Genomic DNA, 22,723 nt, shown 5'->3' with positions numbered 1-22,723 from the left:
TTATTTAGATTTAATTAAATGGTAGCTGTATAGACTAGAGCATTTCAACATACTTCTAACCATGACCTTAACTAAATCTCTATTTAAAGTTGCCAGCCTAAGAAGAAACAGCAAAGCTTGTCAGGATCTGAATCTGTCACTTCCTCAAAGTTGGAACCAGGAAACTCATATTCCAGGCACATCAGGAGATGTTAAAGAAACTTTTAAGACTGCCTTCAGACTTGATGCCGAGTTACTCCTGCTTTGATAAATGCCCTATCTTATTTTATTCCTTTCCTTTCCTTTCCTTTCCTTTCCTTTCCTTTCCTTTCCTTTCCTTTCCTTTCCTTTCCTCTCTCTCTCTCTGTTTCTCTTTCTCTCCTTATTACTGAGACTTAGAGCTGACAGCAGTCATCACTGCATTCCTGTCACTATACAGGATTTGCTGACTTGATTACTTGCTTAATACAATCTTTTCACCTTCTCTTGTCATTTCCTCTGAGGCTCTGAAGTCTTCTTTTCCTTTTTTCTTTTTTTCCTGAAAACACAGGGTGGTTGGTACCTGTGACCTGTTTTAGCTCTTGCTGAGTGCTAGCTGGATTCCTGAATTCTACCAGTGCATGAGAAGGCTGGAGCTGATCACAAAACACAACACAAGCTGTGGGATCTGAAATATAAAAATCTTTTGCTTGAATTTTTACAGGTTCATTATTAATTAAATCAGGCAGCTCACTTTACAACCTCACTATCTACAGTACTATCCATTTAGTGAATAAAATTGAAAAGCATTATTAGGGTAAGCTTTACAATCAATGAAAAATAAATTTAAGTCTTTTAAAATCATATTGTTAACATAAATATGTATGGTCCTTGTAAAACAGTATTGGGATTACAGCAAATCTGTCTTGCATGCTCTCCAGAAAATTTACAGACTTCAGTGAAAACACTGTCCTCTCTTGTAACCATCATACTTCATGGTATAAAATTTTCAAATTTTTCTTTAATATTAAAGTTTAAGAACTACAAATACTAGCAACAATACTTTTATTTTGTAATAGAATATTCGATTTTAAAAGTTTTGACATTCATTCCTCACCATAAATCACAGTATATAAAGATACCTTTTGCTTCTCTCCATGCTATTATATATCTGGTCAAAGCCATATTCATTACCTGGTCAATTTTAGAAACCCCATCCTTACTGGCTTACTGGCCTACTAGTTTCTATTTTAAGATAATGCTTAAACCTTTCCGAAAGATTCTTTTCACACCTCTTAAATCAAAAACATTTATGATGGTTTATAAAGTTCGACACTAGCTGGCCTATGCCTACTTCTGTGACCTTGTCTCCATCCAGATCCAGATTAACTTTGCTCCTTAAACCCTAACCATCCCTGACTCTTTCCTGCTTTCAGTCCTTTGTACCCCGTCTAATCACTTTTTTGTATATTTCATCTTAATGTGGTTGTGTGTGTTCCATCCCCCTAATTAAAATATAAGTTCCATGAGAGTAAGGATGATGTTGCTTTTCTCACAGTCTGTACAGCACCTGAATTTATATTTGACACTCAGTAGATACTCAGTAAATAATAGTTAACTCAATGAATGAAAACGCAGGACAAGTATGTATTCTAGATACTATCACTCCATTTAACAGAGGAAGAAAAGTGTGCCAATGTTTGCTTGACTCTCCTAACATCACAGAACTTAGTCCTTCAATCCTGTGTTAATCTATAGTAATACCTTGCTTTTCACAGACTCTTATTGCCTATTTTGTGAAGAAGCCAGCCCTTTAAATTAGCTAAGTATTAACTGCACATGTTTTTTTCTTTTAAATGTCTAAAATACTTTGACACTTTTTTTTTACACTTTTTTCAGTCATTGAATTTTCTCATTTGATTTATGCAGAAGGAAACTACCAAGGGAATAAAAACTAATATATCCTTTGGCACATTTAGAGGATAATTCAATTAATAATTTCATAGATTCAGTTCTACTGTATGTTCACTCATATGCAGAATCAGCTATGGCAATTAACTGGGTTCAGTCCATGTGTCATGAGAATTCTAATGGTTACACAGAATACTAAATTAGATGTGTGCTTACTGCCAACTAACCATAGCACTGGGTGTGCATTTTCTGTACTAAATTTGAACAGCCAAGTTATGCATAAATCTCAGCATATTTTATAACTCTGGAGTCATAAGTGTCATTTATATTAAGATATACCTATATGTGACTTCTTAGCATATGCTGGGTTTCTCTTTAATTTGCTGTTAGTGATTTAAGTATTAAATCACTGTTTAACTTTTCTACTGATCATAAGAAAAGTTTGATCATAAGTAAGGTGAATTATTCCTCCTTCTACTAATACTGTTCTTTTCTCTTGTCCTAATCTCTTTCCTCCATAAAGCATACATACAAATACTAATAAAAGTATTGTACTACTTATGGCTATTCTGTTCCCTATTGTTGCTTTATATAATTGAAATCTCCAGAAAAGGCTACAGTATTTTAAAGATTATATTATTATTATGCACAATTTCATGTGTAAATTTAGGATACAAAGCTTAAGTGAATCTCTTTCATAAAAATTCTGAATTATCAAAAGAAGGATGATTGGTCATACAGATATACAGTGTTAAAGTCATTTTACAAATAACAATAATATTAGTTTCTTCAGAATCTGATTTAGCAGTAGCACATGTAATTTGTGCTTATTAATGTCAAACAAATTTAAAGTTGGTCACTATCATTAAAATTGAAAAGAAAACTATCAAGTAAAATGTAAATTGTTTATCTAGTGATTTAATTTCATGTCTAGGTTGTTAATTTTATATGAGGTAAAAAGAGTTCCACAGGGCTTCCCTGGTGGCGCAGTGGTTGAGAGTCCGACTGCCAATGCAGGGGACATGGGTTCGTGCCCTGGTCCGGGAGGATCTCACATGCCGCAGAGCGGCTGGGCCCGTGAGCCATGACCGCTGAGCCTGCGCGTCCGGAGCCTGTGCTCCACAACGGGAGAGGCCACAACAGTGAGAGGCCCATGTACCGCAAAAAAAAAAAAAAAAAAATAGTTCCACAAATTTAATTCATTTCTTAAACTCCCCAAGTCTATCAAACCCTGATGACTTAAAAAAAAATCAAAAGCAAATAAAAACACTTTCACTATTGTATCTTAAAGTCCTTGATTGTGCATTCTAGAATGTTGCTTATTTTATGCATAATGGAATGACTAGGTCACAACAATAGAAAACAAGCAAGAAAAACTCAGTATTATTGTCTTCATCATCATCACATCATCAACATCATCATCATCACATCATCAACATCAACATCATCATCATCATCATCCTAATAAAAACAAGACTGGAAATAATGATGATGATAATAGCTAACATGGTGCTTATGACTTAGTTATTATTTTAAGCATGTTATATAATTAGCAAATTTAATCACAATGAGATCACATTATTATTATTATTATCACCATTTAACCTTTAAATTTATCCCCTTTTAACTGAAAGACTGAAAAGTAAGGAATTATATAAACCTTTTCTACATCCCTTTAAGTCTCTTAATTGAAAATTGGTAACAAATTGGCACATATTTTTAACTTTCAAACAACCACAGTATTATTTAATAGGACTTAGATCACAACTTCTTTCTGCTTAACTATTGTTTATGTTGACAAATATTTTATATCTTTAATGCATACTTAATTAGAACACTATTTTACTTAAAGGGGTGATAAACTATCATCAAAATTTAATTTTTTACATAATCGAGCAAAATAATTTGTGCCAGATGGAATAAATAAAGCAATTCAAGTTATGATTAGAAATGAATCATATGTGATACCTTTTCAGAGCATTGAATCATAGTAAATAAAACCAAAAAATGTACAGCCTCTCCTAAAATAGAAGTTTATTGATATGAGTTCCTCCTTTTAACAGCATTTTTTTTTGAGCTAAAAAGTGTGTACTCTTCTTTTTTTTTGGTTTCCCTACGATGAATATACTGCCAATAAATATAAAGCAGCTGGTCCTATACTATTATGTACGACATTTATATTACAAATAATTGATAGTTTTAAAAATCAGTTAAATTAAATTAGATTTAGAAGTCAGTTAAATTAAATTAAAAGTATATAGAAGCAAGAACCCATTGTAAACCATACTGTGAATGAAAAACACCATAGATAACAAAAATTAATCAAGGAAGCATTTTCTTAACCTTTTATGTTTATTTAAAAAAGTTTATTGACAGTTTAATTAAATAGGTAACCACATAGTCTCTCAGTCACCTACAATTTTAATTCACCAAGTGAACAAATCTGTGAAAGTGACTTTGATTTTGCTTTCCCAAAGTAGAACTCTAAATGTAGAAAAAAAACAAAGTACACATTTTAGAATGTCTATTACATGCAAAAACATCTTTGGGATTTCCCCAAAACCTTCCGAAAAATCACAAATATGTGTTTCTTTTTTCTTCAGAATAAAGAGAGATGTTAGAAAAAATTAAGTTTGTCTCTGTGGACATTACATTATAGTGGAAAAGTTTTTACTCGTTCTGGGAAAGAACATGTAGTTGTGTGAAATCAAAACATTTTAAATAAAATTTCAAAATAAATGTGCATGTATTCAAATGAAATTTTTATCTTGGTTTATTAGGATATGAGCTGGAATTTTTACACATCTAATTCTTATTTTTGAGTAAAGACCTAATATAAAGATCTTTTTTTAAATGAATAAAATAAGCAATCATATTGAGGAATATTGCTCAGGGCAAGAAAAATGTTTAAATCAATTGTTTTAGCACTGATGATTCAAGAGTACTGGAAACAAAAATTAGTCATATTATGAGGTCTGAGAAAATCACAGAAAAATATAAAAGTATCAAAATAGGCTACCTTTTATGGTATTGAACTGACTGCATTGGTAATTGCTCTTATTACCTTAAAAGACTTTTTAAGGAGGTCCAAGGAAAATCAAAATTTCCTAAACAAACAGGATTGTCATGGAATTATTTATATCTAACAAGAACTATTTGAAATTCTACTGCATATGAAGCATTATGAGATACTAATAGTGATAAAAATAATTGTTTAAAGAGGTTAATTGTTCTTATCAAGACTCATCTTCATCAACGGGACAGAAACAGTTTATCTTGTCATCATACTAAAGGAGAGAGGACATTTTACTCCAGATGATCCATATAAATATGAAATAAAGTGATATATCTGAATAAACAGAGTAGTCAATATGAAGCCATATAGGTTTTAAAATTGCATAGATACTGAATCAATATTATGTGATGTTCAGGTTCCACTTCTTTAAGATAGCTGTGGAAAAATTTTACATTTCTAAGAGGATTTTTTTTCTTTATTGTATAAAAGAGACTGCTTTTATACAACTGCTCAGTGTATAATCTCTATGACACATATTTAATTATAGGTGCATTAAATTATATGTTGTCCTATACTTTCCAAGCTGTCCCATATAAGTAGATTCCAGCTTCCTAGATATATTGCAATATTTTATATCTTTCAAATATTTTGAATCTTTGAAAAGCACTATTAATACACTATTTCTAGTGTTATACAATAAATATTATGAAATCAAGTAATTATTATGAAGCTTCTTAAATGGAGATACAAAAGTGTCATTTACATCTTTAATGTCTTTAAAACAACTTCTTGAAAAGTATGTTGGTTTTTCTTATTCCATATGTGATGACTATACAAGCAAGTCTAAAGCAATTTAGAGAAATGTGTAAATGTACAAGCAAGTCTAAAGCAATTTAGAGAAATGTGTATATATATCCATTTTTACAAGCAAAATATTATTTTAAAATTAACTATCTGAAATTTCACTCATAGGCATTAACTTCAGATATGGCTTATTTTATTCAGTGAATATTCTCTCCAAAAGCCCTCCTAGTAGAACAGGAGTGCATTTCCCTGCTGGATTGATGTTAGGCTTAACCATGCGACTTTTTGAATGTGACATGAGCAAACGCTTGAAATTTCCTTTCATTATTCAGTTGTCCTCTTGTGCTTCTGCCATCACCATGGTGTAGCTTCTTCCATACAGTTGCTGCCTCTTCGGTCTGGTTTCACGTGTTACTGGACCCATAACATGGAGTTAAGCACTGCTGCTTGAAGCAGAGCTCCCTATTCAAGGACCACCTGGGTCAGCCAGTTCCAGTTGAGTATGAGATTACTACTGTATGTCACTGAGTTTAGGAATGTTTATTATGTATATTTATTGTGACATTAGCTAATGATATACCTCACTGCACTGCTTTATTTTTTTCTCCTTAGCCATTTTCACTGATTCTTATATATGTTGCTATTTTGTCTGTTTTTCTTAATATAAATTTATTTATTTTATTTATTTTTGGCTGCGTTGGGTCTTTGTTGCTGCATGCGGGCATTTTCTAGTTGCAGACTCTTCGTTACGGTGCCCGTGCTTCTCATTGCAGCGGCTTCTCTTGTTGCGGAGCACGGGCTGTAGGCACGTGGGCTTCAGTACTTGTGGCGCCCGGGCTTCAGTACTTGTGGCTCGTGGGCTCTAGAGTGCAGGCTCAGTAGCTGTGGCGCACAGGCTTAGTTGCTCCGCGGCATGTGGGATCTTCCCGGACCAGGGTTCAAACCCGTGTCGCCTGCATTGGCAGGTGGATTCTTAACCATTGCGCCACCAGGGAAGTCCCTATTTTGTCTTTTTTATCATTGATTTTCCTTGCTAGAATGTAAGGTTCATAAAGTCAAGTGTTTTTGTTTGCTTTATTATAATCTTACATGCTCAACACCTGAAAAAGTGCTTGGTGTGTAATACATTCCTGATAAATACTGTTGAATGAAAAAAATATAATTAAGATCCTAACTTTAGTATGCTTAAATTCATAAAATCATAAGTTTAGATCCATCTTTTCCTCTTTACACATCAGGACACTAAAGCTTGGGTAATTTAAATGAGTTGACCAATGTCCTAGGATTAGACCCAGCAGATTCATTAAAATCTAAGAATAGCTCGTAATACTATGACATTTAAACATTATTTTAGTAAAGCCCAATATATAAAAAACTAGTTTACATCATCACAAACTGTGAGCTGGCTTAAGTCCATGGATAGGTATCAACAGTCCATGGACAGTATGAAAAAAAGCTGTCCTTGCCTTTGCTCCACTGAAGTTAGATAATGAAATTTAGAGGATTTAAGGATTTATGGCCACAGAGCTCTGGCTGATTGGATTCAAATTGTTGGACTGGTCTTTTTCAAGAATTAAGTACCTTAACTTTGGATGGTCATGCTATTCTGGACTATGGTGTCAGGTAATAAGTCCAGCAAGGTAAACCTACTGGCACCACATCCTAAGGAGGGGGAGGAAGGTGGGAGAGCCCTGTTATGGACTGAATGTTTGTGCCTCCACAAAATTCATATGTTGCAGTGTGATGGTACTAGGAGTTGTGGCTTTGGAGAGGGGATCAGGATTAGATGAGGTCATAGGGAGGAGCTACCATGAACGGGATCAGTGCCCTTAGGACTCAGGAGAGAGCTTTTTCCTCTGCTCTACTCTCCATCATATGAGAATAGAAGTAGAAGACAGCAGTCTATAACTGGAAAAGGTCCTCACCAGAACCCAAACATGCTGGTTCGCTGATCTTAGACTTCCAGTCTCCAGAACTGTGAGAAATTAATTTCTATTTTTTTATAAGTCACCAGTCTATGGTATTTTATTATAGCAGCCCAAGCAGACTAAGACAGACTGTAAGCAGTCTGTCACAAGGTCTTAGCACAGTTTTCAGGATCTTCAAGAAGACACAACTGGGCTTCCCTGGTGGTGCCTTGGTTAAGAGTCCGCCTGCCAATGCAGGGGACATGGGTTCGTGCCCCAGTCCGGGAAGATCCCACATGTCGCAGAGCGACTAGGCCCGTGAGCCATGGCCGCTGAGCCTGCGCATCCGGAGCCTGTGCTCTGCAATGGGAGAGGACACAACAATGAGAGGCCCGCGTACCACAAAAAAAAAAAAAAAAAGACACAACTCAGTGATGTCAGTAAAGGCTTGATATGATGTGATCGCAATGTGCAGCCTCACCCTGTGAAGTTCTGCATTAGTTCCATCTGTGAGGTGGTCTTCTCCGTCCAATACAGAAAGCTCGTTCTTATGAATGAACTTTTTTATCTCCTCCAAATTGATATGTTGATCCCTAATTCTCAATGTGATGGTATGTGGAGGTGGGGCCTTTGGAAGTAATTAATTTTAGATGAAGTCGTGAGAGTAAAATCCCCATCATGGGATTAATGTCCTTAGTGAAAGACGAAGAGAGAGGAGGTGTATCTCCTGCAAGCATGCACCAAAAAAAGCCCATGTGAAGACATACCAGCAAAAGAGCGCTCACCAGGGACCTGACAATTCTGGCATCCTGATCTCGGCCTTCCAGCCTCCAGAACCATGAGAAATAAATGGTTCTGTGAAAGCCTCCCAGTCTAAGATATTTAGTTACAGCTGCCCAAGCTAGGACATTCACTGTACTAGTGGGAACTGAGATCACTGCGAAAGGTCTTCATTCCAGAGGAAGGGCAGAAAGCTGTGGCAAATTGGATGTAGAGACTGATATTTCTGGACAATTAGGTTAAGCAGGTGCCAAGAGATAGTGATAAATCCAGTAGTTAAACACAATGACTATTTCATTTGTTTGTCTGATATTGGTTCATTTCTAAGATTTATCCTCTTAAGGGTTAGATATTTCCTAAAATTCCTTAACAACTTTTCATCATCATAATCTCTGAAGTACATTTTCACAAAATTTAATCTGAATCAGATTATATCTGTCAGAGACAGACAAAATGTGATAAAACTAGAGTAAGTTGGGCTTCCCTGGTGGCGCAGTGGTTGAGAGTCTGCCTGCTGATGCAGGGGACACGGGTTCCTGCCCCGGTCCAGGAAGACCCCACATGCCGCAGAGCGGCTGGGCCTGTGAGCCATGGCTGCTGAGCCTGCGCGTCTGGAGCCTGTGCTCTGCAATGGGAAAGGCCACAGCAGTGAGAGGTCCATGTAATGCAAAAAAAAAAAAAAAAAAAAAAAAAACTAGAGTAAGTTATAGTATCTGTACACATGAAGAATGTGATATTTCAAATTTCCCCAGGAGGTCCATGTAAAGTCTGGGTTAAAATTATACAGGTGAGTGGTAAAAGATTTTTTCACCTTTCTCTTTTAATGATCTATTCTTATCTTCTGGATGTAGACATAGACTTTATATTTCTTTCAGATGTTTCTTGAAATTATCATGAAGGGTATAAAATCTAAATAATTGCTGACATTAGAACCAATTTACTTCTGCAAATAAGCCATCTTCTTTAAAGTCTGAACAATTTAAATGTATTATGGTGAGTGTATAGGGTATGTTCATAAGACAAGATTTTAATCACAGATATAAAATGTTTGTCTGCTATGAACATGGAGTTTTCCTAAGTGTTATTGAGATACTCTCTTTAAATGTTAAAACTATGGTCACATCTTACGTACCTCATCCTGTACATGTAGCAGAGCATGCTACTGGAATTAGTTATTTTGAAAGACTGCAAAACTTGAGGAAATAATTGTGCAATAAAACAAAGTTTTATTAATTATATGGAATACATGTTAAGTCTAGAAGTAACATGAATATGTGTTATAAGGTTAATTAATATCTCTATATCCTTAAGAGGTTTCTGATATTGCTAACAACTTTTTTTTTTTTTAATTAATTTTATTTTTATTTATGACTGTGTTGGGTCTTCGTTTCTGTGCGTGGGCTTCCTCTAGTTGTGGCGAGCGGGGGCCACCCTTCATCGCGGTGCGCGGGCCTCTCACTATCGCGGCCTCTCTTGTTGCGGAGCACAGGCTCCAGACGCGCAGGCTCGGTAGTTGTGGCTCACGGGCCCAGCCGCTCCGCAGCATGTGGGATCTTCCCGGACCGGGGCACGAACCCGCGTCCCCTGCATCGGCAGGCGGACTCTCAACCACTGCGCCACCAGGGAAGCCCTGCTAACAACTTTTAAACGGGAGAAAATTCATTTGAATATTGCTATTATCTCTAACAAGAAATAAAAGCAGGTGCAGAGAGCTCAATGAGAAAAAAATGCAAATGAAAAATTCAATATTTCTTAGCAGGCATTTTTACCATGTAACTCTTAAACTAATCACATAAAATAATTAAGTCTAATTAATAGATAATAAGTAATGAGTACCTACTCACAAAATTTGATTCTAATTGCCATCAACTGTACTATGTAATCGGTGCTTATTGCATTCAACTACATATCATGCTTGTTATCTCCTTTGTTTTATAAATTGGAACTTTAGTTCAACTCATGCTTCTTAGAAAGGGTAATGCCTTTGGAATGCTGAAAATGAACTGGCAGGATGCCAAGGAGTCTGCTTAAACTGAAATAATAAAGAGGTTTTGAACAAAAAAAAAGAGATAATCTCCTAAGCACCTTAAGTTTAGTGGTACTATAATAAATGTGGTTGGTATCAAATTATAAATGGCTCAGTTCTTTTCCACTCATTCTTAACAATATTACACTGTAGTTTCTTGAATCACATAGTAAAGAATGGTAAATGTGTTCTGACACTGTATAATTTCTTTGTAATGCTCATAATTTCTGTACTGTTTTGAATCAAAGATGGAAAATAAAAACATTCTTCCTATTTCTAACATACAAATATTTATTTACATCAATAACTTTTCAAGGTATTACATGCCATTGCATTAAATTATTACTACTATAAATTTGTCACTAAATAAAATATCCTATTTTATAACAACACAGGCTTTAATTATCAAGAAATAAGCTGATTTGATAAGCTAAGTATTTATCATGGTTGTTATGCTGCCCTATCCAACCAAAATTTCTACTAGTCTTCATATGAGAAGATAATAAAATATTTTACAAATAGTAGCACTGCAGGCATAAAAAAGTGTTCCAACCTTCATAATACAATGACACTAACAAGGAAGTTACTTGCAAGTGAAAGAGAAGAACAGGCTAAATTTTAAATTACAACCATGGTCACATGTTCCAAACAATTATTTAATTCCATACTCAAAAATAATAATAACTATAGACAAAAGATAACATAATGGCATTTACTCTGCTCCTACCACATGAATAAAATCTGAATCTTAGCTATTAATGATATTAAGATGAATAAGTATTTTATTTTCTACTTAAGTATAAATTTATCTTTTACTAGAATATTTATATAACATAAATACATTTTCATCATAATATTCATCCACTTTAAGCATTTTTTACATGATTCAGTTTTAATAAATTATCGTTAAGTACCTAGAAGGTAATAATCTCATTACCTACAATAGAGTAGAGGTTGGGCACATATATGGGCAAACTTGTATCTTGCTAAATGTAGCATAAAGTTTGAAAAGTGAGCTGGGCTCCCAGCGTTCTGGAATTCAACAGTAAATTTGATTGTGAAAAATGGAGCATCTTGAGTAAGGCATATGAAGCAATACTGTAAGAGTCTGGGTTAATCAAAGAGGAAGCTAGACTGTCAGAGATTTTCAAGTAATTTGTAACAGATATTTAAAAGAGATTCATCATGGGGAGAAAACAAGAGGCCATAGCTTAAATACAGGATTCATGTATAGGTTAAATCCACAAGAGAAACTCCTTTCATTTAAAGATTGAAAAAACAAAAAAGGAAACATGTCAATAGAATGCACGAATAAAGTTTGATAGTGTGTTTATTAATCTTAAAATATAAAACATTTTCCTTTGCTTCACATGAAATTCAGCCTATATCAGGAGAATTGTTCCCTTTATAGGTAAAGGATACTATTAAAATTCTGAGCCTCTAAACTCTAAAACTCAGCTAAAGCCATCCTATCTCTCTATTTATTTATTTTTAATTTATTATTATTAATTTTTTTTGCCACGTTGCAGGGCTTGCAGGATCTCAGTTCCCTGACCAGGGCCGAACCCAGGCCACGGGGAATCCTAACCACTAGACCTCTAGGGAAATCCCCTATCTCTCAATTTAAAATTTGAAATGATTCACATATGTAGAACTTACTATACTTTCTAGGTAGATTAAGTGTGGGTATAGATAAAAATGTCAAATTAAATAAAATTGACTACACAGAAGATTTATATACAGCAGGAGAAAAAAGAAGCTCAACTTCTAACTTTTCAGGACTTTGCAATTGAACAATCTTTTGATCAGGGTAATGGTTTCTTTAAGAATGTATGATTACATATTAAGGATGTAAAATTACATATTACAAATTTTATAAATAAATATAAAATTTGAAAAGAAAATGAAGGGAGTAAATAAATTAAAAATTGCTGAAAACTGAAACTAAGACATTCATACTCTTGTTTCCAGGAACTAGGGAAACCAAAAATTCTTATGACAAAGTTTTCTTAAAAGCAGAATATATATACCTTTCTGTTTCCATAATGGCAGGACAAGCCTGTGATAGCCCAAGTCCCCTACTGGTAATAATTAAAAGGACTAGAAATAGCACAAATCAAGCAAAACAACAACAACAACAACACTCCCCTAAGGCTTCTGGAAAGTAAACAAAATCAGGGATTGTGGAGGGGAATGAAAACTAGTTTCTTTTTTTTTTTTTTCACCCTCATTGCTTTGTCTAGAGGACAGGTACTAGACAAGGAGCGTCGAAGTGATTCTGGACCTAAAACACATCCAGAAATATAGAGGGTATGCTGGAAAGAAGCCAATACAGGTTGAATACTGTGGGGGTAATCCCAGACAGGAGTCAGAGAAGGAGACGCCATAATTCTGTAAATAAAACCACAGAAATCTCAGCCTAAAGTCTGAGCTTGGCATGCATAGAGCAGATACAAAACTGTATAGCAAAGGCATTAAGAAATCAACTGTGAGATGTGAATCCCTGATTACAGGATGCAACACAGAACTTAGAGGTGATTATCTACTTAAAAATACATTTTCCCCATATGGTTGTCAAGACCCAGAGTCTGCACAACATAATGTTTACAGTGTCCAGGACACGATGCAATATTTCTCAACATTCAACAAACCAGGCGAATATGACCAATTCTAAAGGGAAAAGACAATTAACATATGCACATCCCAAGATGATTCAGATGTTGAATCTACCAGATAGAGATTTTAGAGCAGCTAATTTAACTTTGTTACATGAGGTAAAGAAAAAACACATATAGAATTAATGAATATATAAGAAATCTCAGCACAGAAACAAAAAATATAAAACAGAACAAAATTAGAAATTTAGAGCTAAAAAAATAATATCTTAAATAAAACAGAAACCTCACTGGATGGACTCAGTAGCAGAAAAGAGATGATGCAATAAAGAATCCATCAACTTGAAAAGAAAACAACAGAAATCATCTAATCTGAAGAACAATGAGAAATAAGATATATAAAACTGAACAGTGTCTCAGAGATCTTTGAGCCAAAACATCTAATGTGTGTAAGTAAAGTCCTAGAGATGAAAAAGAGATTAGGACAGGACAGATGTTTGAAGACATATGATAAAAAACTGCCAAATATACTGACAAATATAAATTTACAGATTCAAGAACTTCAGTATACCTCAAACAGGATAAACCCAAAGAAAACCATACCTGGGCATATCCTAGTCAAAGCTATGAATAACAAAGATGAATAAAATAACTTGAAAGCAGCTTTAGAAAAATGACACATGGGCTTCCCTGGAAGCGCAGTGGTTAGGAATCCACCTGCCAGTGCAGGGGACATGGGTTCGAACCCTGGTCCTGGAAGATCCCACATGCCACGGAGCAGCTAAGCCCATGCACCACAACTGCTGAGCCTGTGCTCTAGAGCCTGAGAGCCACAACTACTGAGCCCGCGGGCCACAACGACTGAAGCCCGTGTGCCTAGAGCCCACGCTCCGCAACAAGAGAAGCCACAACGAGAAGCCCGCGCACCGCAACGAAGAGTGGTCCCTGCTCACCGCAGCTAGAGAAAGCCCGCACGCAGCAACGAAAACCCAACACAGCCAAAAATAAATAAATTTAAAAAGAAAAATTAAAAAAAAAGACACATGGCATACAAGGGATAAACAATTCAAATTACCACGGATTTATCATCAGAATCCAAGGGGGCTAGAAGACAGTGGAGCCATATCTTTAAAGAAATGACAACCCAGAATTCTTCCCAGGGGAAAAAAAAAATTCATCAGGAATAACAGAGAGGCCATTTTCAGATGAAAATTAAAAAAAAAAATAATAGACTCTATCCCTAACAAATATGACCTACAATAAATGGGGAAGAAATTTCTTCAGACTGGAGGACAATAATATCAGAGGAAAATCTGAATCTTTAAGGATGGAGGAAGAGTAAAAGGAAATGGTAAAGAGATGAGTAAATAACATTTTTTTCCTCTTCAGTTCCTTAATATATCTATAACTCTTAAAATAAAAATCATCATAATTTCTGGTGAGATTCTCAATTAATATGAATGCAGATATAATACATATGATATTAATAATAAAAAAAAGATCAGTGTGGAGCACTTGTAAAGGCACCTATATGGTTGTCAGGTTTCTACATTTAATGTAAAGTGTCAGATAATTAACTCTGAGAGAACATGAACAGCTATTGAACGTTAAAGTACATCGAGTCAGAGATTAGTGCAGAAAATGAATAATTCATGAGGAAGACATATGGAGAAAGAGAATGGGAGAGAGAATAATGATCCCCCAGTGATATTCATATCATAATCTCCAGACCTTTTGAGCATGTTACTTCACATGGGAAAAAAGAACTTTGCAACTGTGATGTAAAGGATGTTGAGTTGAGAGAATTATCCTGGATTACCCAATGTGGGTCCAATGTAATTGCAGGGAAGTCAAATATAGAGAAGATGTGAGGAAGGAAGCAGAGTCAAAGTGATACGATGCGAGAAAGACTCAATCTGCCAAAGCTGGCTTTGAAGTTGGAAGGAGACTGCAAGCCAAAGAAGGTGGGCAGATTCTAGAAATGGAAAAGACAAGAAAAGGGAATCTCCTGTAGGGCTTCCATAAAGAAACACAACCCTACGGACACTTGATTTTATCCCAGTGAGAATCATTTCCAACCTCTGACCTCAAGAGCTTAAAATAATATATTGTGTTGTTTACAGCAATAAAATTCTTGGTCATTAGTTATAGCGACAATAGGAAACTAAGAGAAGATAGCTATAAATGTGTACTGTGTCACTGAGCCTCAAAATATATGATGCAAAAATCAACAGGATTACAGAGAGAGAAAAAAGTTCACAATCATGGTGGAGGATTTTAACAACCATCATTCTAATAGAACAAAACAAATTCAGTAAAGACACAGAAGATTAAAGAACACTAACACCCACCTTGATCTAATGTATATTTATAGAGCACAATATCTGCAGAATATATATGTTTTTCAAGTACACATTATGTATTCACTAGGTAGATCATATGCTGGGACATAAAATAAACCTCAATAAATATGAAAACATCAAAATCATATAGAGTGTATTTTCTAAGCACAACTGTATTAAATTAGAAATAAGTAACAGCAAAATATCTATGAAAACAATAAATATCTGGAAGCTAAACATATCTTCATAAATAACTATTGACCAGTGATGAAATCACAAAGAAATGTAGACAATATTTTCAACTGAAAGCCAAGAGAAAGACAACATATCACTATTTGTGGCATGCAGTTAAAATGCTACTTAGAGAGAAATTCCAGAAAAAGCTGAATAAACCAATATGCAAGACTTTAACAGCAAAGGAGGAGTGCATCTGTGATCAAAAAACAACTTATAGTTTGTTAGCAATCAGCCCTTGAAAAATAGAGTATCCTAAGTACTGTATTTTAAACATTATACAATAATTTATGAGGATGTAAAATAATTCAACAAAACAACTTGAAATGAGAAATGAAATTCTCACTACATATGTGAAACACAGGACCACTAATACTAGGAATAAACAGATAAAAATCTAAGGTGATGTTGATCAATTACTTATAACTAATATAATTCAGTTTATATTGTGTTTTGGGTTAAACGCTGTGTAATAAAAGGTCACAATTTTCAGGATAAGCAACATTAAGACCATTAAACATATAGCACTGTGAAATCTCCCATAACCACCACTAGATGTCTCTAATAACTGACTTTGGCTGCATTCCTTCTAAAGTTATGCATTACATACTACAAAATGAACTACTGTATTTTGATTTTCCCACGAAAATACATGTTTTTCAAAGCAGAAAAGTTGTTTTAATAAATATACAAAATGAAAATAACTTACATTCAATATCAAGGTACATGCTTTTCTGGTGCCCTCCGATTCTACTTGCAGCTTCACAGTCATATCTCCCTGAATCTGACAACTTCACATCTTTAATATGCAGTGATGAGCTTCTGTGCTGCCCTCTGACTTCGATACGTCCATCTGGGCTCTGTTTACATTGATTCAGGAAAAATAAAGATTTTATGCGTATTTTGTGTAAAATGATGATGAAACATATTGCATTTATCATAGACACAATAAATGAAAATAAACTCTTACCTGTATTCATTTTTTATTTCAAAAAAGCAGTGTTTATTTATACTTTACTATTTTTAGCTAATCCATTTTACCAGCCCACTTGCTTACAGGGACACTGACTTATAAGTAGTAAAAACTTAAACATAAGTTTTATCAACCTCTTTTATTTATTATGCTTTTTGCTTTTTATAAAGCTAGTATGTTCTTCTCGGAAGGATTTTGTTGTCTTTCAATTGTGTTCTTTATAAACATAGCAAAATGACAATAATGCCTATTCAATTCTGGCTAAAACCTACCAGTGAAAATGATATTCCTGCTGTATTTTAGTTTTCTATTTCACTAAATAAGGAGAATGTATCAAGATGTATGACAATTAAAGATTTTAAGAGGAATTTATAGTTTTCATTTTTAAATGAATGAAACAGCATTGCTCATAAGCATAATTGGTACTATATGCATCATAGATACACTATTAAAACACAGCATTCTTAGGAAGTCATTGGAAACAATATGGAAATTATTAATCACTTAACTTCACAAATATGACTCAAATCAAGGAATTGCTTATAATCCAATAACATATAGATTATATTTCAAATAAGAATTATTGTGTGCAACATAATTATAGAATTTTCTTAAATCAAATAACTTTATAGCACACATATTTAAAACAAGAATAGTTTATTCATTGAATTTTACTCTGTACTATCAAGAAATATAGTGACCTTTTAGCACTTTATAACTCATTGGAAACATCTGCTCTACCATTATTGAATTGATTCTTTTTAATATTTGAGGTTTTAGTGTTCAACAAAATATTGTATATCATACATTCAATTGAAATATGTATGTTATTATAAACAGTATAATGGTTGTTTAATTTTCTATATGACAGATTTGAACAAATTTCAATACATGTGTGTACTTTGCATTATTAAACTGATGTTTAACTATTTTCCTTTATTAATATTAAAAGACTATCTTAAAGCTCTTTTTCAAACATGTTGATTGGGGCAAAATATGGTTACTTTTTTTTGCTTTTTAATTTTATATAGGAATGCAATCATTATACAATCCTATCACTCACTCATAATTCACTATCTGGAAAATGGTCTTCAAAAACAAAGAAATAAACAAAAGCATATTTGGGATGTATTATGCAACTTAGATCAAGATTTCTATGTCAAAAATATGTTCCCCACCTCCCAAGTATTGCTAAAGAAATAGTAAGGTGAAGTTTTCAAGCAGAAGGTCATTCTCTTCTGCCAATTTTTAAGATGTTCAGTTGCCAAACCCATTTACTTAATTGAAAGAAAGCAAAATGTAAGAATCCACAGAAGTTAAAAATCAGAATGAATAAACCCAAAAGCAAAATGGACAATTGTTCTACAAGGTAACTAACTGCTGTTCCATAACTAAATAGGTATTCTTTGGTCCTTATCTCACTGCAACTCTGTTCATCATTAAATCCTATTGAACTATATCCTTCTTTTCTTGTGTGCTGACTTCCCTTGGCTTTCAAGACACTCACATGATCCTGATTTTTCTCCCAGTTTTTGTTGTAGTTTCCTTGGGTTTGGTTTTGGTTACAGCCTCCTTTCTTCCTCGGGGCCTCTGTATTCTGTCCTGGACTCCAGTGTCTTTTCAGTCAATACAATCCACTTAGGCACTCTTATCCCTGCCCATATCTACACTGATGATCTCTAGTCACTCTTTCTCCACCCAGGATCCTTCTTTCCCTGGAGCTACATAACTAGATATATCATATGCAGGGCAAGTCCATTTGATGTATATCTCAAACTAGCATGTGCAAATGAATACATCACGCCTTACCCAGCATCACCTGCTCTCTCCCAGTTGTCCTTCTATGAATGATACTAATTCTTTCCCATGCCCCATGCTATACCATGTCCTTAGTCTTGGATCAGTTGCTGAACATTTATTCATCTATTTATATTCTGAATAATGATAAATCTCAGTTTATCATCTTGCTCAACATTATGATTTCCAATTTTCAGCAACTGTGTTTCCATAGACGTATCTGCTCTCTGCCTCTCCATTTACAGTTTTAGTTGTGCTGCTAAGTTGGAAGGATATTGACAGGCGTCTCTGGATTTCAGAGAGAACAATCACATTCAGGCTGAATGTGACCAAAAAAGACTCCCTGACTCTGCAAAAGCCTTCAACATTATGTTATTTCCTATGTTTCTCTTAGCAAAAAATCATTCCAGCTGCAGAAATTATTTCTTGTGTAACTAAGAATAAGTCTTTTTTTTTTAAAGCAAACTTTTATTTCTCATAACAACTTTATGAAGGTTTCACATCCCTGGACCTCTTACTCTATAATTACAAATAACATTGTATTGCCTCCCAAGTAAAACCCCAATCCATTAGCCTGATGTTTACGGACTTCCATATGGTATTACCTTTCTGGTTAAGCACAGTTTACAATTTGGATACTGTTAATTTGGACTCCATTTAATGTGAATTATTTGTATTGTCATGAATGTCCTGTGCTTTCTAAGCAGGCTTCACACATCTTTCTCAAATCTTTCCCCCTTTATCTCTTCCATATTTACGTGGCAGTATTCTACCATCATTCTTTCAATTTCTTGGCCAGATATCAATTCATACTCAAAATAATCCCTGGTTGACTACTATACATACAGATATAATGTCCCTGTGCTTTTCTTGGGACACATTGCGTTTTCTAGTCTCACTGGAACTTCAGATTTTATCCTGCAGTTTGATATTATAGTTGTACAAATGCGAGAATATTTTTATGGTACTTTGTGTGAAAGTCACCTGGACTAGTACTTAGGACAGAATCATTACATTCTAAAATTTTTATAAAGCAAATTAAGATATAGTGAAATGTACATATAATTGAATAAAGAAAATGTAATCCTTCAGCTATACTTTACTATGGATTAAAAACATGACATTTAATACCTTAATTAGAATGTGGCAAGATACATTAATAATGATGCGAAGCAAATTGTTCCTTCTTTCATTAGAGAAAATATTGTTCTTTTGCACATTAAAAAGTAAATTTACCCACCTTAAAAATCAACAGGTACTTTTGTTATTATGATACGGTTTTTGACTTGTGGAAAACTATCCATTTGTGTAAAGTTAGCATGCTATTGGTAAAAATGGTTTTATTTAAAAGTTTTTAATAATATATCTAAAATTAATAGAAATTCCGGAAGAATAGAATTTTTCTGGAATGTGTGTGATTCACTGAGAAATTGTAAGTCATTTTCAGAGTTGGCATTGGCTTTGTAATAATGCACAATATGCATTGACTAGAAAACCAAAGTCATTTCTCCTCATTTCTGACATTCCAAAGGACATCTTTCTCTTTGTGCTACAAAAAGGCATTACACATATCTGAAAGAAAATTCATTATATCTTGGCTTTGATTCACTACCTACTGAAGATTCACTTAAGACATCTGATATTTGATTGAGACAGGTTAATGGGCATATTAGTTCTCCATCTAGTATTTTCAGTTTCTATCACTGCATTAACATGATTAGAAAGTGTCTGACTGTACATTATTATTCCAGTCCTTTACAGAAGGACTCTCTGAAATTTAACTTGATATTATATCTTTTGCCTTTCTGGAAGGTCAGCTTAAGAACTGCTTGAATAATATTTCAATATTTTGATAAAATAATTATTTATAGAGTTTATTGTCCTTTCAATAATCCCTTAATCAAATATCTATGTGATAACTACCATCTTCAGTTTAGTTCAAACATAAATATTTTGTTGTAAATTTTAACTGTTGGGCATTTGAATTTATATAATGTGTCCTGTTTATTTTTGTGGCTTTACCTGACTAGACATTTACTGTCAAATTTGGGATCCAATTGTAGTGCACAACACATCTGAGTTGGACAGTATTCCTTTCTTTCTTCTTCCTCACACTCTTGTCTTTGAACCTTTTTACAGTCATTGACCCTTTAGCCTTTTGAGAAAATTGTGGATCATGTCACTTAGTTACTCAACTTTTTTTCTGTATATGTGCAATTGTTTCACAATAAGCATCCAGGCACTGGGGATATAAGCTGAGCAAAATACAATAATTTCCGCTCTTCATGGAATTTAAGTTTAACCGAGAAGACAGATATTACTTCTAAGATATAATACAAATAAACTCAAAAATACAATGTAGGATGGAACAGGATGGAAAGTCCAGAGATAAACCCACGCACATATGGACACCTTATCTTTGATAAAGGTGGCAGGAATGTACAGTGGAGAAAGGACAGCCTCTTCAATAAGTGGTGCTGGGAAAACTGGACAGATACACGTAAAAGTATGAGATTAGATCACTCCCTAACACCATACACAAAAATAAGCTCAAAATGGATTAAAGACCTAAATGTAAGGCCAGAAACTATCAAACTCTTAGAGGAAAACATAGGCAGAACACTCTATGACATAAATCACAGCAAGATCCTTTCTGACCCACCTCCTAAAGAAATGGAAACAAAAACAAAAATAAACAAATGGGACCTAATGAAACGTCAAAGCTTTTGCACAGCAAAGGAAACCATAAACAAGACCAAAAGACAACCCTCAGAATGGGAGAAAATATTTGCAAATGAAGCAACTGACAAAGGATTAATCTCCAAAATTTACAAGCAGCTCATGCAGCTCAATAACAAAAAAACAAACGAACCAATCCAAAAATGGGCAGAAGACCTAAATAGACATTTCTCCAAAGAAGATATAGAGACTGCCAACAAACACATGAAAGAATGCTCAACATCATTAATCATTAGAGAAATGCAAATCAAAACCACAATGAGATATCATCTCACACCAGTCAGAATGGCCATCATCAAAAAATCTAGAAACAATAAATGCTGGAGAGGGTGTGGAGAAAAGGGAACACTCTTGCACTGCTGGTGGGAATGTGAATTGGTTCAGCCACTATGGAGAACAGTATGGAGGTTCCTTAAAAAACTACAAATAGACCTACATATGACCCAGCAATCCCACTACTGGGCATATACCCTGAGAAAACCATAATTCAAAAAGAGTCATGTACCAAAATGTTCATTGCAGCTCTATTTACAATAGCCCGGAGATGGAAACAACCTAAGTGCCCATCATCAGATGAATGGATAAAGAAGATGTGGCACATGTATACAATGGAATATTACTCAGCCATAAAAAGAAATGGAACTGAGCTATTTGTAATGAGGTGGATAGACCTAGAGTCTGTCATACAGAGTGAAGTAAGTCAGAAAGAAAGACAAATACCATATGCTAACACATATATATGGAATTTAAGAAAAAGAATGTCATGAAGAACCTGGGGGTAAGACAGGAGTAAAGACACAGACCTACTGGAGAACGGACTTGAGGATATGGGGAGGGGGGAGGGGGAGCTGTGACAGGGCAAGAGAGAGTCATGGACATATATACACTAACAAACGTAAGGTAGATAGCTAGTGGGAAGCAGCCGCATGGCACAGGGATATCAGCTGGGTGCTTTGTGATGGCTTGGAGGGGTGGGATAGGGAGGGTGGGAGGGAGGGAGACGCAAGAGGGAAGAGATATGGTAACATATGTATATGTATAACTGATTCACTTTGTTGTAAAGCAGAAACTAACACACCACTGTAAAGCAATTATACCCCAATAAAAATGTTAAAAGAAAATACAATGTAGGAACACCACAGTTTCATTTTGGGGGTGTTAATGGAGGGGTGGGTTAGAGTCAGAAGTATGTTCCTTGTTAAACTGACACGTGGATTGTGATCTGGAAATGGTGAAAGAGGGGCAGTGTTGTAGAGAGAATTCTGGGCATATGCCACCAGAAGGCTTATGAGAGAACTGAGAGAACCCAGTAGGTGCAGAGAAGAGACTGTGAGAACGTGGGCTCTCCTGACATTGGGCAGGCTGATAGAGAACACATGCAGGACCCAAGACACATGCAGACACACAACAAATTTTACCCTTTGACTAAATGTTATTTTTTTCTCATTGTATGATATGCAGTTTTGGGGGAGCGATTCTTTTTATTATATATTATGTTTGAATTATTTTCAATGGCATTAAATCTCTATTGAATGCAAATTAAACAGCTTCAAATACATAGAGGTAGCAGCAAGGCATAACTGCTAAATGTATAAAAAAAGAAAACAGACTCTTTCCAAAC

General features: G+C 34.7%; 1 protein-coding gene across 2 annotated transcripts in view; it reads right to left on the bottom strand.

Moving 5' to 3' along the window:
• NCAM2 (neural cell adhesion molecule 2) overlaps positions 1-22,723 on the bottom strand; it is a 496,915-nt gene that overhangs the window by 115,294 nt on the left and 358,898 nt on the right. For both annotated transcript variants that reach the window (XM_032630637.1, XM_032630638.1), the window contains exon 9: positions 16,303-16,453. In XM_032630637.1, coding sequence (XP_032486528.1) covers positions 16,303-16,453 — 151 coding nt within the window. The remainder of the gene's footprint in view (positions 1-16,302; positions 16,454-22,723) is intronic.

Source organism: Phocoena sinus, chromosome 4 (assembly GCF_008692025.1).
Source record: "Phocoena sinus isolate mPhoSin1 chromosome 4, mPhoSin1.pri, whole genome shotgun sequence".
NCBI lineage: Eukaryota > Metazoa > Chordata > Mammalia > Artiodactyla > Phocoenidae > Phocoena > Phocoena sinus.
This window is presented reverse-complemented; position numbering and strand designations above follow the sequence as displayed.